At 44.1% G+C, this 16439-nt stretch overlaps 1 protein-coding gene across 1 annotated transcript in view; it reads left to right on the forward strand.

Annotated features, from left to right (window-relative positions):
- LOC147703771 (major vault protein-like) overlaps positions 1-16439 on the forward strand; it is a 274496-nt gene that overhangs the window by 68213 nt on the left and 189844 nt on the right. Inside the window, exons 2-3 of the mRNA XM_086932120.1 lie at positions 15343-15490; positions 15719-15914. Coding sequence (XP_086788246.1) covers positions 15369-15490; positions 15719-15914 — 318 coding nt within the window. The 5' untranslated portion in view covers positions 15343-15368. The remainder of the gene's footprint in view (positions 1-15342; positions 15491-15718; positions 15915-16439) is intronic.

Consider the following 16439-nt stretch of genomic DNA (forward strand, 5'->3'; position numbering starts at 1 on the left):
ATGCTTTTTTTAAATTACCTTTGATGCTTGCATTGGTGTTTGCCTGAGTTGTGTTGACTCGGAGTAGATATCGATGGCAATTCTGTTTACAGTGTTTTTAAGCTGGAAGCGTCAGCTGTACACATTTTACAACCTTTACTTTGTTCACACGTGTTTGCGCCTTTTCCCATCCTGGTTCTTATTCTGTATCAGGGTTGTTGTGTGTGTGTGTGTGTTTTTGTTGCTGTGGGTTATGTAACATGATGCCTATCACACTTTCAGAAGCGCTAATACACCTGGTCATGCACAAATTACCCTTAAAAAAAAGAGGCCTTAGTGCATACATTAGAGTATAGACCGACCTACCACTGAGTATTGTTCGTGCCCTTAAATGAGTCACTGGGTTTTTATATGGACAAGGGATTGATAGTATTGTTTTGAGGCAATGTATAATCCACGCGATCACTCATTCTTGAATCTCCAGTATTTAATCGCTTAACTATCTACTAGGGAAAAATAAATGTTTGAAGTTTTTTTTACTAATGTGGAAGATATTATGAATTCCCGTTCCCTTTCTCTGCCATTTTGTGCGTTATTTTAAAATTGTAAAACGTGCAGCTTCCTTTGTTGACTGCTCATACACCTCTTTGCTGTGGTCATCTGCGTCTCTGCATAGTGTTTTTTTTCCACACTTTTGGGCTTGTGAATGAAAGAGTGTTCATTGTGCCGGGTTCATGGCCGAGTCCTTTCTATTTTGAGTTGCCAGGTACAGAAGCGAGTCCGTTCGGAATGCTCAGGACTCTTGTCTTGAATGTGACTGGGCTGCTTTAGGCCTGTGAGATTTTGCTCAAGTCCGTCTCCTTCACATCCCTTATGTGCAGCAGTTACATCATCTACCAAACAAGCATTTGCAATGCAATCGGTCTCGCCTTTGGGACCTTATATGTATTTAGCTATGCAGCACATTAGCCTGTGCTGAAACATCTACTGTTCTTTAACATGGAGGGAAAGTAAACACCAAACTGCGCAACACACCAGGTATGGGAACACCTGGAGAGAAATATTGCCTTTCAGCGGGAAATGGTATGGTCCAACGCTCTCTTTTTAATATAAAATTAGGGCCTTCGGTGGTCATATCACTGAAAATACAAGATTTGAAAAAAATATTATTTACGGGTGCTCGTGGAAGACCATTTCTATGGCCTGGTATCTACAGAATGATAAAGTGATTCTGATATTTTACTGACCTCTGATGGTCGTTTTCTATCAAGACAGTTAAAGGAGGCAGTTGAACAAAAAAAAAGTCCCTAAGCAGACAAGTCCTAGGGCTGATCTCCCGAGCCCACAAAGTACATACACATATAATTATATAATAAGTATATACTAAAGTATATACAAGAGGTTTCAAATGCTCGACCTAAAAACGGTTGCAGAGAGACCATCCTCACATATGCCAGCTCGTTTTTAGGTCTCGCGTGTGAACGCAGCGCATGCGCTGCTTCACTTGCGAGACTCTGTTGCTGCCACTTTCTGCCCCGAAGGGAGACAGGAGCTGGCACACGCAGACAGGAGATGTGCACGTGTACGGACAGCAGCTGTGCACTCCGTTCGCGTGCACATCTCAGTTTCCCTACCCCCGTCGGCTCCACGGTGCCAGCTTGTTTTTAGACCTGGAAAGAAATGCTTGTTTGTATACGAGCAGGCTTGTTAGAGTGAGGCAAGGTCAAAGTCTGATGTGACAGTGCTGGAATAAAATTAACCATGTGGATTTCTGTGTGATTTGTCACAAAACGTGTTTTTGGCATTTTCCATCTTATCAGAGTATTTAGTACCTGATGGATAGGTTAGTAAGCAAAGGAGATTTTTTTTTTTATGAGCCTACGCTTAATTTAAAAACACGTTCGTAAAAGCAACTACTGCACCAAACAAAGCCAATTACCGATGCCCTAGAACACATATAAAAATGTTAAAATCGCAGCAGAATAATAAACCAAATATACTGAACATCTTCGTATATATTATACAGCAATTTGCCCACACTTCCACATCGGTCTATTACTCCACCCAGTGCAAATGAAAGCTAGACGAAATGTGGAAAATCCATATAGTCATAGCTTCCCAGTTATTAACATTCCATGAGTAGTCATGTACTCTGTACATCATATTGTGATGTGGAGCCAAAACTGCAAACACGGGAGAGGGGCGGGTGCCTCCGCTATCAGTTACATGGGCCAACCTTCAACGTCTCTAGGGTGGGTTTTGCTAGTGTTTTGCACGTTCAGATGATGAACGGTGGGCAGCAGTTCTGGTCTGCAAAACAAGTGCTTTGTTTTAAATGCTTTGTGGGTGCTGTAGTCCCAATGCAGAAGGAAAACCCCTAAAGTCTCTCACACTGACATGCTTCATGTAGCAGTACCTCCATTGAAAGACTTAGAGCAGTGCTATGACAGGGAGTGCCGTTCATTTGTCACAAGGCACATATTAGAAATCAGCGAGGAAGACACTGTAGTTGATTGTCCAACAACTGGTTTCTCCATGCGTCTTAAAACATTGTCCCATCCTACACAATAGGTGGCACTAGCAGCAACTTTGCATTTCCATTGGTACGGAGTATCCCTGTTGCAGAATTGTTAGCGACGATGGGTGATGTGCTGTTAGCAGCATTTTTGTGCAGGCATCTTTCATCCAGGAGGCCTCTCTACGGCAGTGCATATTAACACCATTCGCACCTCCTTCCCCCACCCGCACTCCGTTGTACGTGGATTTTTGCCCGCGCCCGCACTCCGCTGCCGGAGCTCATTAAACAAGCATTTGCAATGCAATAGGTCTCGATTTTAAGCGAGTTTAAGAGATTGGCATTGTAAATGACCATGCCTTTTATTTATGTTTTATTAACGCAAACAAAAATAAAAGGCACTGGTATTTACAATGTCAATAGCTCAAACTTGCATAAATGCGAGACCTATTGCATTGCAAATGCTTGTTATCATGGTGCAATTAATTACAATGCTGCACACTTCTGTGAGCCATGTAGGCCTTCATCCTTGAAAAACACAATATGCTTAGGAAATAATAAAACTTGTGTTCACAAATGCTTTTCTATTCCTGAAAAATCTGCAATAAAGGTGGGGCTTATGAAGGGCTGTCTGTTGATCTGGCAGAGACTAATGTGTAGGCCCAATTCTACGACATACTTGCATAGCAAGTGCTTTTTCCAAGTATATATGGAGATATGGAAATCTGTGCGGTGCGAATAATGATGCTCACTGCTGGAAAGAGCATGTTGTGTGATTGATGCTGGGCATCCTAACCCCCTTGGACTCTGCTGGTGGCTGCCTACTTTCCCGTGCCCCACCGTGCCCACCCAGGGAATCGTATGATGTGGCGCTTGTTAAAGAGGTGTGTAGCCAGGGCCGCTCTCACTGAGCTCTGTGTTATTTCTTAGTGTTCTACCCTTGTTACAGGCGCGTGTTGGGATGTTCGTCTTCCTTTCTTGTGGGCATGGGACAAAGGGACAACGTTTAGTGTTACTGCAATACACTGTCTGTAGATCCGGCAGGGACAGATGTGTAAGCCTATTTGTACCAAATCTTTGCATAGCATATGCTTTTCCCAGGCAAACGTGGCGTTTCCTTGTGATGGGACTAATATTGCCCCCTGATGCAATGTAATGGTGTTTTTCTCTATACACAAAATCCAATAAAGAAATTCGAAAAACATTAATAAAAAAAGTAGGGCTTTTGAAGATCCTATAAAAGAGGCTCCTTATTGAAAAGTAGAATTTTAGAGAACGGTCCTATCCAAGTACATTACCCTCCTGGTAAACCGTGGCGTTCCTGAAAGCTCTTTCCTGTCAGGATTCCCTTCTCTGTTTGACTTCTTTGATCTCTTATGGACTTTCCTGCCACTAGTGTAGAATTTCCAGACCTTTCTTTCTCTTCTCCTTCATTGAGTCCAGTAGACACTAAGCCGCACACAAACGGAATGAACAAGATACCTCAGATAAGTTGCATCAGATTCTCATACATTTCGTAACACCAACAGTGCTGCACCGCTCACTGCACATATGTTCAGGCTGCTGGTTGCCCAAACGTTCTTACCTATCGCATGCATTCTTTGGCGGCGGTTACTTGGAAGCCGTCCAGTAGAAGAACCAGATAGAGAGATGGTTACTTTTTTCTGTAGAAACAATAGAAGCAGCAAGAGATCATTCGTTCAGAAACAAATGATACACCAGAAGCACCTTATATTTGCTTTCTGCTTCTGGTTCAGATCTTGCAGATGCCAGAATAAGGAAACCTGTGTAGCCAATTTCAAGTCTTTGTGTATTAATGGGGAATTGTTTTACCCCGCAGCACATTTAGACTATTTAAAATGACTAATGTAGTACCTACAATAGCAGATACAGGGATTCTTACCTTCTTATCAGCCTCTCTGGATGTGCCAACAATTATGTAGTTTGTGATTGTGCAGATTTTATGGCTCAGCGTAATTTTCATCCCGTGGAGACGTAATGTTCAAGGCCACCTGGCTCATTCTGAGAGACTACGTCAAAATAGTCGGAGAGAAGAGCGGATCAATTTGGTAGTGAAGCTCTCGGAAGTAGATCCTCCGGGAGGGACTCCCTTTTGTGTTGTGGTATACTGGACACACATAAAGATTGTGATTACTTGGCCTCAATTTGGAATCACACAATAATAGTGGGACTTCAGCTGGTAGTGAGACTGCTTGCACTGAAGCTGGGGTATATGGCGTTGAACATCCCCTTAACCTAGACCTGATTCTCAGTGTTGAATGTCTGGCCTCGAGCACCTCAGGAACGTAGAGGATCCCAGTAGCAAATGCCTACTCTTGAATCTTACTGTGTTCCTTATGGACCTATGAGACTTTGCTGAAGCCAGTCTCCTCCATGTGGAAGATGTTGCAAATATTCATGATATTAAAGTTGATCCCAATTTTAGAGGGAGTCTCAGTGATGAAGGCAGCTTTGATGCCAGGTGGGAGGTGGTTGATGCCAGTGTAGCCTCGTCTGATGGAGTCCGCTGGGTACCTGAGGGAGTCGCCACAGAAATCTAGGGAAGGGATGAGGACTGTCTTGTGTTATTGGCCGGAGGCTGAATATTAGGCTTCCCATTCTCTTTTCATCAGTGTGATGCTGTTCTCGTTTGAATACAAAGAAGATTGGAGGGCCATTAAGACTTCAGAAGCCAACATTCACTCTCCATTAATATCTTTAACTTCATTCCAGGCAATGTTTACACATGTTCATGTCCTTGTTTTCAGATTCTCGGCAAAGCTATGCGGAGTATTCATCCTCCGCGTATAATTTAATTCCTGAAATAAAGTGTAAATGTGGGAAATGTTAAGGAGGGAATTTTTCAGATGAGTTAATGACCTTCTTCAAAGACCATTTTGTAGCAATAGCCTCAACTAGAGAGAATGTGAAGGGGAAAGAGCAGTTGTAAGAAAGCAAAACAAAACTCTCAAATGAAGTCTGTGCATTCGGCTAATCGCTTGATTGGCAAATAGAGCTGAGGGGCCGAACCCGAAAATAAGGAATCCCCTTTCGAAAAAAGAATATAACTTGCTAGGAAGCAAAGTTGTCAAAATCACTGATACATTCTGGTGGAAACGGTATGAGTACCCATATGAAAAATGTAAACAAAATCAAACCACTTAGGAGCCACCTATCACTATTCAAAATTGAAGTCCCTAATTTAGAAGCACCTCACTTAGATCAAAGCTGGCCAATGCTCCATGCATATTAGAAGAGTTCTCGTATCAAAACAGTTCTTGGCCCGACTGCACTGTAAAGCAATCCACTGTAAAGAAAACCACTCACACAACCCCAAAACTGATTAAAAGTGCATCTGAATCCATCGAGTTAACGATTCAGGACACTATCAAATGCCAGGTACTACCATAAAAGAGCACATAAAGGTTCATTCACCACCCAAAACGTAAGGAGAAAGCCACACCCTTCCAACTTTCGATAAGATCAGACACAACAGGGTTGCATATCCAGAAGAAAATCAAAATGTAACAATACTTGGGGAAGATTACCTTATTTTTACTTTTCAGAAAACTGAATGTTGCGTTGCCACTGTCTCACTCAGGTGTAGGATTGCTCACCCAGGTAAATTGGTGAAAATCACCTGCCCTTGTGGGATATATTTTTAGGTCCTTATCCACAGGCACCACCAATGGCTTGCTTCATCATTGGACTCTTGTCCCGCTCACCTAGTGTAGGGGGACGGGTTCAACACGTAAGTGACTCCGTGGTTTTAGGGATTATGAGAGGAAATTAACATGCCTGCCGAATCCTCCTACTTTTTTTAATGGTTGGTCCATTGGCAAGGGTAAAAACAGTGCAATGTCATAGGGGAGTAGTGACCATATACATCTGAGGAAAATTAAAATGTGACTGGTTCCTTGTCTTGCCTTCCTTGACTCCGACTCACAGCAGCATCACAGACCCAAGCGGGAATGTCATCAACCGATATCCGACCTGAACGACTAGAAGAAACCACTCCCCTAAAAAACAACAAAGGAAACTGCAGTCCAGATTCAATAATTAAGGGGGCACCAAGACATCCAGAACCACATAGAGAACAAGCATTGGAAATGCAATAGGTCTCGCACCATTAGAGTTAGTGCTTTTAGAATTGTTTATGGGTTTTTTTGGTAAATGTTTAGCATTTTTGTTTCCTGTAGCCAATGCTAAAGAATTACAAATAAAAAAAGCCATAAACATTTCTAAAAGCTCTAACTGAAATGGTCTGAGACCTATTGCACTGTGTGAGGGTGAGGTGTTGAGGGTGAGTGAGGGTGAGAGTGAGGGTGAGAGTGAGGGTGAGAGTGAGGGTGAGGGTGAGGGTGAGGGTGAGGGTGAGGGTGAGAGTGAGGGTGAGAGTGAGGGTGAGAGTGAGGGTGAGGGTGAGGGTGAGGGTGAGGGTGAGGGTGAGGGTGAGGGTGAGTGAGGGTGAGGTGTTGAGGGTGAGGGTGAGTTAGGGTGAGGTGTTGAGGGTGAGTGAGGGTGAGGGTGAGTTAGGGTGAGGTGTTGAGGGTGAGTGAGGGTGAGGGTGAGTTAGGGTGAGGTGTTGAGGGTGAGCGAGGGTGAGGGTGAGTTAGGGTGAGGTGTTGAGGGTGAGCGAGGGTGAGGGGGAGTAGTTGAGGCTGAGTGAGGGTGAGAGTGAGGGTGAGTGAGGGTGAGGGTGAGTTGCGACTCTGGAATCTTTAGTCGTTATAAAAGGCCCTGCATTATCATGCACGCATATAAAACACTTCTCGTCTCAACAACGGTGCGTACAGAAACAGCATCGAAAGCAGAGCACAGCTACACCTCCCCTACAGATGAAAAACATATGCATATTAAGCCAATTGTTATTACCTTCTTGAAATGGTCTCACTCGTAATGAAGGGAGAAGCGCAAAGCACATTTTGGACACAAGGAATGTAGCTTTAGTTTTCTGTAAGTGACTGCAAACAGAGGGTGAAAAAAAAGCAGGCGTTGTTTGCTCTGACCTCATGGGTAATGTGTACAGTGTGTGTGTCATGTTTCCCGAGCTGGGAATGTTACAACATTTCACGAGTACAGCAAGTCTCAGGATGTCTGCCGCTTGTGCAAGAAGTGGCTGAATTTAAGGATACCTTAGCTTAATACACCGGCTCACTTGACCCGAATGATGGTTTATCTAAGATTTCCACCTCAGCTTCACTGCTGTTGCTAAACTTTCCCGACATAAACACGAAGTAGATTACAATTGAGAGAATTACCATTTGGTGACATGGGAGTGAACTTTTCATTTGAGACTTCTGATGAGACTTCGTTTTTAAAATAATAATACTTTGCAGTACTATATACGCTGTGCCCAACAAATGGTGCAAGAGTTTTTTGATGACTTAAAAAGAAGGCGTATCAGCGTTCTGAAACAAAGCATGCATAGTCTCGGAACTTGCCAATATTAAGGCACATGAGGTCTGCACTCACGACTCTCTAAGAATTCGATGAAAAGTCCATTGGCAGAGTAACCTTTATGAACATGCGAGAATGGAGTGAGAGGAAAAATACATTGAGTGGAAAAGACGACAGAAAGCAAGGACTGGGCGAGAAGGGAGGGGGGAATGCCAGTAGGAAGGGAGGGGGTGACAAATGGTCAGCATTTGGAGGCTGCTTCGATGTTCTCAGAGGCCACGCGGCTCACGGAGAAGATCAAAGCGGCAGAGGGGAGGGGCTGGGGAGAGAACTGGCACAGTGAGGTGAGAGGACAGAGGGAGCCAGAGATTGGGAGGAAGGATGCCGAGGGAGGCGGGGCTGGCAGAGTGAAGCCAGAGTGGGTGCACACGCATCTATGCATCTTCCAGGGGTGTGCCTGGAAGTATGTATTCATGCGTCCACCTTGTATGAATGGATGGATAAGGGCGAAGGTTGAATATGTGCTGGGGGGTGAGCTTGCAGCTGGTGAACGTGTGCAGCTGTGTGCAGTTTGTGGGCGAGTGTGCGCCTTTGTACGCGTGTGTGCTGAGATTCTGATGGTGTTGGGTACTGCTTGCAATTTCCGCATTTCTTACGCCGTCATCCAACAGTATATACATATTCGTAATGTTGTGTTTAAAGGATTTAGAAACGGGAATTAAAAGAGTCAAAAAGCATACAAAATGCTAAAGATAAGAACGATAATGCTCGACAAGTAACTAATCTCGGAGATCTGCTGCTTCTAGCTGGTCAGGCGAGGGAGGAGTTTATTTTTCGAAGACGACCGAAGATCAGGGGTCGCGTATTCCGGAGATTACTGCCAATTATACAAAATGCCTATTTCCCGAAGATTACGAAGAGCAGAGGGTTGCACATATTATATGTAATACCAAATATTACTTAAAACCCACTGACTTTCTCTTCTATGCGGTGGCTCGTGCCACTCTCTATAACAGAGGGATGCCGATTGTTTTAGGAGAAGCACACGGAGCGGTGTGGGTGGGCTGTCTGATCTGTGAGGGATGTTTGTGATCGCTTTTGCACACGCTGCCTTAGCGAAGGTAAATAAAACAATTGTTCACTTTTCAAAAGCTAAAACTATTGGCTCTGTCTGCGTGTGCATTACATACAATAGCCTTTTAAATTGCTTTAATGGCGTTGCTCAAATTGCCTGGGTGCGAAGTGCAGAAACCCAGGAATTCGAGAAGTGCATCATACATGACATGGAGCCACTAGGGACATATGCAGATATAGGATATGGTTCTAACATTGGAAGCGGGTGCTGTTTTGTGCTTGTATAAATGTTGACCCGGTTCAGCTCTTCGCATCACGTTACAGAACTGGAACACAGAAAGAGCCGAGTCCGAGTTACTGAATATAAAAATAAAGAAACAGGCCGTGGCAATGTGTTTTTCAAGCCCTGGTGCCGGGACAAGCCCAGGCGTGTCCGTGGGTGCGAAGTCTTGTGACGTCTTCAGCGCGGGAATCCCCGAGCGGGGAAGAATGAATGACAGATAAGGAATGCCCGGGGAGATCCAAAACAAACAGGCCCCGTGTACCTTGCATAGCGGACAAAAAATAGCATTTTCGGGATTCTTTCTATTCAAGTTGCAGACAGACGGTCGGTGTTTATGCAGCCAACACTGGGGCAGGCTGGGGGCTGGGAGAGGCAGTAGCTATGGAGGCCCAAAAGAAAGCCGTGGAGTGGAGAGCGGGCGGGCAGAGAGAGTGAGGGGGCGGAGCTGGGGTGTGGGAGGAGTGCGGGAACAGACGGGAGGGGAGGAGAGTAGGAGGAGAGTAGGAGGAGGAGTAGGGGGGTGTGGGAGGAGTGCGGGAACAGACGGGAGGGGAGGAGAGTAGGAGGAGGAGTAGGGGAGGCACGGCCTAGCGGCCGTGCAATCAAGAAGTGAGGGGGCGGGAGAGTAGGCAAGGCAGGCGGCTGGGGCCATGTGCACGCGCTTTTAAGCTCAATGCGCATGCGCATTGAGCTTAAAAGTCACGGGCACTGCAAGGAATCGCCACGATTCCTTGCAAGTTGGATAAAGAGTCGATGAGCCCCCATAGTCTCGCTTGCTCGATGCGCATGCGCATCGACAGGCGAGACCTAAAAAGGTCCTGATTTGTAACATCAGAAGCAATCTCTTGGGTGAAAGGAATCGCTTCAAAATCATGGTCTTTCATCTCCTGAAACATCACAATTTCAAGCAGACTACGAAATCCAGCCTTTATCGTTCCTAATTGTCCACTCAGTCATACTTTGCAGGAAACATTGTCACCAGAGCTCCCAGGCAACCCCGAGGGTTCATTACCCATGCTTTACAAGCCATCCCAAAACGATAGTGAAGTAATCCTGATCCGCTGCCGCACTGACGTTTGCAGGGAATTCCACCCAGTGAAACTGACTGCGAATTTCATCCTACAAGTTCTAATATGTACCTTTTCAGATCTATATATCCTTGTTTACAACAATACCCCAGAAAGTCCTCAGCAGTCTGAAGCAAATATTAACGCATTGCAAGAGTTTCTAAAAAATAACCACGAGAACTGTGAAAAGTCTCTCATTAATATGTGCAGAGATTTCCGAGCAAAACTGTAGACTAGGGTGATGACAGTGAAGATTATCAAGAAGCCCAGAGAGCACTTTGCCTACCAATCTTTCACATGTCTTTCAATGGAAGAAATGGAAGGGAACAATTCTTCCTCGAGAATAACTTATGCTCAACATTGAACTCTGTGCTAGTATCCACTCCAGCAACGCACACTTTCGACTCCCATAAAGCTCAGTCTATGATTGAATACATATTCACGCTTGCGCAAAACCTCTTGAAGAGATGACTCCTTGGTGCCTTCAGGGATCACAGCGCAGTGGCTTTGACCTTAAGACTGGATACAAAGGAACAGATCACCATTCATGAACAGCACAGAACTTGAAGTTAGAAACAGAACTAAGCTACAGTGGTGCATGATCAACAAGGAACAATTGTCGAACATTATATAGACGATCTACACTTTATAAAGTGGAAGCTGGAAAAGCTGTCTAAGGGACCCAACAATGAAACCTACCCAGCTCTCTTCACCAGAACATATGAAGGACACACTGGAAAATATCTCCATGGTTGATGCCCAGCGAAGGCAATACAAATAGTCCTAGTTTGAGAGTAAAAAGGGGAAAGCCAAATTTATTCACACCCTTGGTTATCAAATGAAAAAAAAAGAAACTAACAAAAGTGTCCAAAACCGTACCCAGGCCAAGGAAAAAGAATTCAGAAAAGTAACAATGCATTGCCTTATAGAACCATCTGCGACCAAGGATTCCAGACAGTTCTGTAGACCAGTTGGGAATGGCACAGAAAACCATCAAAACAACTTAAGCGCCAGCGTTCAGGCAGATGAAGGGAAAAAGTCTATCCAATACCAGGAAACTGCTAGTCAAGTACCAATGAATTTAATTATACCCATTTGACTAGTGCATGCGGGAAATGCTCTTGGACCAAATTCTATTTTTCCAGAGTGTTCCAAGTATTTCACTAATTGGGTGGGCCTCCATTCTGTCAGAGGCTTCTACACTTTTTGTCAACCAAGGTTGCTTCCCTGAATCATGGAAAACTAGTTGGTTTGTGCCACTGTATTAGAATACCAAACCATCTGAACTAGGTTAGTATAGGCCAGAAAGGTTAATTTACATAGAGGGCAAATAGAATTACATAGAGGGCAAAATATTCTCAAACAAATTCTTTAACATTTGAATGACTGAGCGGGGTAGAGCAACATTCTAAAATCTTATAGAAAGCAAACACAAGGAAATGATTGATGCAGCGTAGAAACTTTTCAGACACTCACCTCCAGTCGCAGATCTGGGTATAATCCATCATTGTTCTTTAGCTCACTTCACCATCCCAGTTCAGATCCAGCCATATGCAAATCAGTCTTGTCCCTGTTCTTTATGGGGACAGTCCAGACCAAATTGCCAAGCCATGTCTTACCTGTTCTGGAAACAAGCATCCTAGGACTGGTTTCGGGGCTTCACCCCTCATTAGCCAGGCTTGCTTGAATCCAGTGTCAAAGTAAGCAAGTGACCCACATCTGGACATACCCTGCCAACTTAGGGTGAACAAAGCAAACACCAGGAGATGATAGATGGAGCGTTGCATCTTTTCAGACACTCACCCCCAGTCACAGATCTGGATTTAATCCATCATCGTTCTTTAGCTCACTTCGCCACCCCAGTTCAGAACCATCCATATGCAAATCAGTCTTGACTCTGTTCCTCATGGAAACAGTCAGCCCAAACATCCAAGCCATGTCTTCACTGGACCTGAAACAAGCATCCTAGGACCAGTTTCAGGGTTTCACCGTCATCACCCAGGCTAGCTTGAATCCAGTGGAAAAGTGAGCAAATTACTCTGTCCCCATGATGGAGGGACCGCCCGTCTAATTTATGACTGCAAAGCAGGCCATCATTTATAAAAGCATTGAAAGGAATCACCGTCATTGCGGTTCCTGTCAATGCATTTTACTCTTTTGAAAATAAATAACTTTTTGTAAATAAAGGTAATGCTTCCCTTGCTTTGGGAGAAATCACCTTGGGCGGGGAAGAATTATTTGCATTTTACAATCCCTCACTGCCAGGTTTTGCCTGGCAGCGAAAGACATCAAAAAATGGCTATATGTCCAAGTATCCTAATTGGGTGAGTGGACATATAACCATTTTTCTGATGGCATTAACTCAGCAGGGCCGTCAGAGTGTTTGACCATAGCATAAATAGAGTTGTCTCCACCATGGCCAAACTCAGGGTCTGCCACATATAAATCAGGCGGGTGGACCAGTATGTTGGCGGGGAGGGAACTTTGATGCTGCTGCTATGAAGTTCCGTTCCCAACAACATATAAATCAGGCTCTAATTAATCAAAATCTGAAGTGATCATGTAAGTCCCATAATCGAAGCAGTCACTACGTAAACCTTTTGACTCAGAGTTACCAAATCCTAGAACAAACGTGCATGTCCAAATACCACAGAGTGATAGTTACCATCAAGCTATCTTGGAAAACCCACCTGCAGGGTACCCAAGGTAAGGCACACGGATACTTCAAAGGTGCAATACAATTTGTAAAGTTAAAGCAGTATGGAGGCAAAAGTCTGGACACAGCGGTTCACCTGAAAGTTGGAGGCATTTTGTGCTTTAGTGATTGACCTGTCGGCATTTGGACGCACTCAGAGGAGCGTGGGGGGAGAAACAAATTCTCAGTCTTTTGTTCAGTGTTTTGGAGCCAACAACAATCATCACACTAGAAACAAAGCCCAGGAATGCACCAATGGAAGAAAGAGCTGCACATGCTCCACTCTTCTGTGCCGTTAAGAGTTCATTACATCAGACTTTCTTGTAGATGGTGTATGGAGGGAAGCAATTGGATTCAAGAGTAGTCATGCCTAAAATGTGCATAATTCTATCAGGTCTGAACATAGAACAACTAAGAATAACTACTGACCCAACTGGATACCAATCTCTGGAAGGTGAGCACAACATAGAGAGGACTGATCGAGGTGCACGCTGTTGAGAGAGAGAAACTCCAAGCATGGCAGAGGGTGGAAAAAGAAGTACGTGAGGGATGCAGCTGGAAAACGCATGCACTCTAATGGAGTGCTGAATCTGAAACTAAGATGTAGCTCTCAAATTAATTAGTTCAAGGACACCAGTAAAGAGGCAATGCTCCAGGGGCGGGACAAGCATTGAAGAAGGCAAAGCCACACAAGGCAATGAATAAAAAGCAAGCTAACAAGATATTCTATAAAGTCAACTAATGGTAAGCATGGGTAAGCTGTAAGCTTCCTATAAGTCCACAATAAGTCTATAGCGATCAGTCAACTTGCACTCTGTGGAAGGCGAGGCCAAAAATGGCCTTCAAAATCCCATTAGTTGGCAATTCATCTGATATTGGCATATTTTTGTAGCTCTATTATTGTTTATATATACCCACTTTTCTTAGTTATTTTATTCTTTTGCTCATAAAAGACCAGCAACTAAAGTGTTAACATTAAGTAGAATTTCGTTTTCTCCCACCACAATAACATATCGTACCTCTGTCGCTGCATTATTTGTAATGGTGTACTAAGCGACTGTTTAATAAAAACATTAAAAAAAAGAATTTGAGTGGCATTTGGAAACTGTGCTGTTTTAGGGCATTGCCGGTGCTGCAGAATTGACACCCTTAATGTGGTAAGCTAATTGCTTGTGCAGCTTCTGCTTCAGTGTGTTTTGCTTAAAAAATACTTTGATGCTATTCAGGAATATTTTGTGTTGCATTACTGACTTGACATAGCATGGTGCGAAGCTTATTGGGTGTAGAATATCTCGCCCATTTCGAGTCTCACTTGTCAGAATAATGCATAACATGCAGTACCTCAGTTGGACTACTTTATTACTACCCATTGTGCCTCTTTCCAACTTGGAGAAATTAGATTTAGGAAATTGAAGATGTGTGTGAATTACCACATAATTTGTGCACAACTTGGTATGAGGGCTTTCACAGTTTCTTTCTTTGGCTTTTTTGTTGTTGTTTTTTTTTTCATTTTGTGATGAGGAGCATTTTTTTATATGCCCTTGATCTAGTGGGAAAATTAGTGATTATGAGAGGCGGTGGAGTTCCCATGAAGGTCGAATATTGATTTCATCTTTATTTGCAGTGTATGCTTATCATGCCTGCTTGAATTGATTGGTCTTTTTTTGCTGCAGTGGGCTCCATCAGGAATGTAGACTCTTCGCTGGGAGTTATTTTTCTTGGCCAATGATTGAACAATTCAGACAACATTAGATACAAACATGGTAATGTTCAACAACAGAGGCTGTCTTGGTTTGTTCTAAAAACAAAAACCTTGCTTGTTCAAAGCCAAACTTTAACGCCCTGGATTATATGCAGCAAAGAACATACTCTGGTCGTAGCTTGTGCCAGATCGAATTTCCAGCCAGTGTATCAATTCTGATATTGCAAATCCTTGCCTCTCTTTGTATGGCCTTGAGGTTAATCTGTTATACTTGTTATCCCTGTACGGATAACGTTCATATAGTGGTGGATTCGAATGTATTTGTGTAGTTATCCCATAGTGTCTGTAAATAAATCACCAATGTTATATTTCAGACAGGCTGCCTTTGCTTGCTATCTTTAAATGACAGGTTAAAGCTTGCAAAATGCTAATCTTGGCATTGTAAAGCTGGGGGCATGGTGTGTTGAATGCCATCAGTATTTTCACTGAGGCAGAATGATGCCCGACTCTGAGTTTTCAGGTTTTAAATCTTAACTTTCAGATCCTCCACCTAAATGCTCCCGTGTTTGGAAAAGTCTCTTTATCTCACCTCTGTTTTACTTGCTCTTTTCTCTTCCACCACTGCAGGTCTGAAGTAACAAACAAACGCCAGAATGAGTGCTGAATCCATCATACGCATCCCGCCGTACCACTTCATCCATGTCCTGGATCAGAACTCCAACATTGCCCGGGTAGAAGTGGGGCCCAAGACCTACATTCGCCAGGACAATGAAAGGTGAGACCCTCAATCCTTTCCTCCTCGCGCCAGAAGGCCTATGGCTCAACACGCAAACTGGCCTGCTGGGACATCTGGATGTTTCCAGAAAGGCCTTTCAAAAGTTCCAACTGTGTAGGATTGTGTCCCAATTTACCTATACCGCAGTTCACCTATGTACATGCCATACCCCTAGCTGTTCTCTGCACCGCACTGCATTGTCTCTTTCTACATCTCCTCTCATTCCAGGGTTATGTTTGCACCCGTGAAGATGGTGATGGTGCCACCACGCCACTACTGCATCATTGAGAACCCAGTGGTGCGGGCTCAGGACTACAAGGTGCTCTTTGACGACGTGGGGCAGGCCCGGCTGCGGCACGGAGACCTAGAGATTCGCCTGGCTCAGGACCCCTTCCCGCTTTATCCTGGGGAAGAACTCAAGCAGGTAAGGGAGAACTGATAGGGAGGGAATGGCAGAGCGGAGGATGGGTTTTATGATTGAGGTTTCAATGAAGAAATGCAGAGCAGCCATAGTTATGCAGGGGGAGATAAGAACAGGAGGCAGAATGTCTGGGGTCTGTGAACAGCACGAACATTGACCCTTAGCAATATTATAGCATGTTCCTTTGGGCTGCACCAGTGGTTAAAGACCCTAAACCTAAGGTATAGGCCCAGCTGCAGCCCAAAGCTTATAATGAAAAATAAAGCCTGTTGCAACGAGTATAGCATGAGGCAGAAGGCTATAATGCTGTTGGAACATTCCAGTGACAGTGGAACATATACTAAATAAAAAAAGGCGGAACAGAGACGAGCTTTGGAATGTTGGAGCAGAATATCTTTACTAGTGTTTATTAGCTGTGTCACCCCACTGCCTAATGGGCCACCCGGCATTCCAGTGTTCTAGTATTACCCAACTGATTGTATCAGTGTGCCCCTCTGTCGCATTGCTTAAACACAAGCAAAACAGGGA

The sequence above is a fragment of the Lissotriton vulgaris genome, chromosome 7 (genome assembly GCF_964263255.1).
Source record: "Lissotriton vulgaris chromosome 7, aLisVul1.2, whole genome shotgun sequence".
NCBI classification, from domain to species: domain Eukaryota; kingdom Metazoa; phylum Chordata; class Amphibia; order Caudata; family Salamandridae; genus Lissotriton; species Lissotriton vulgaris.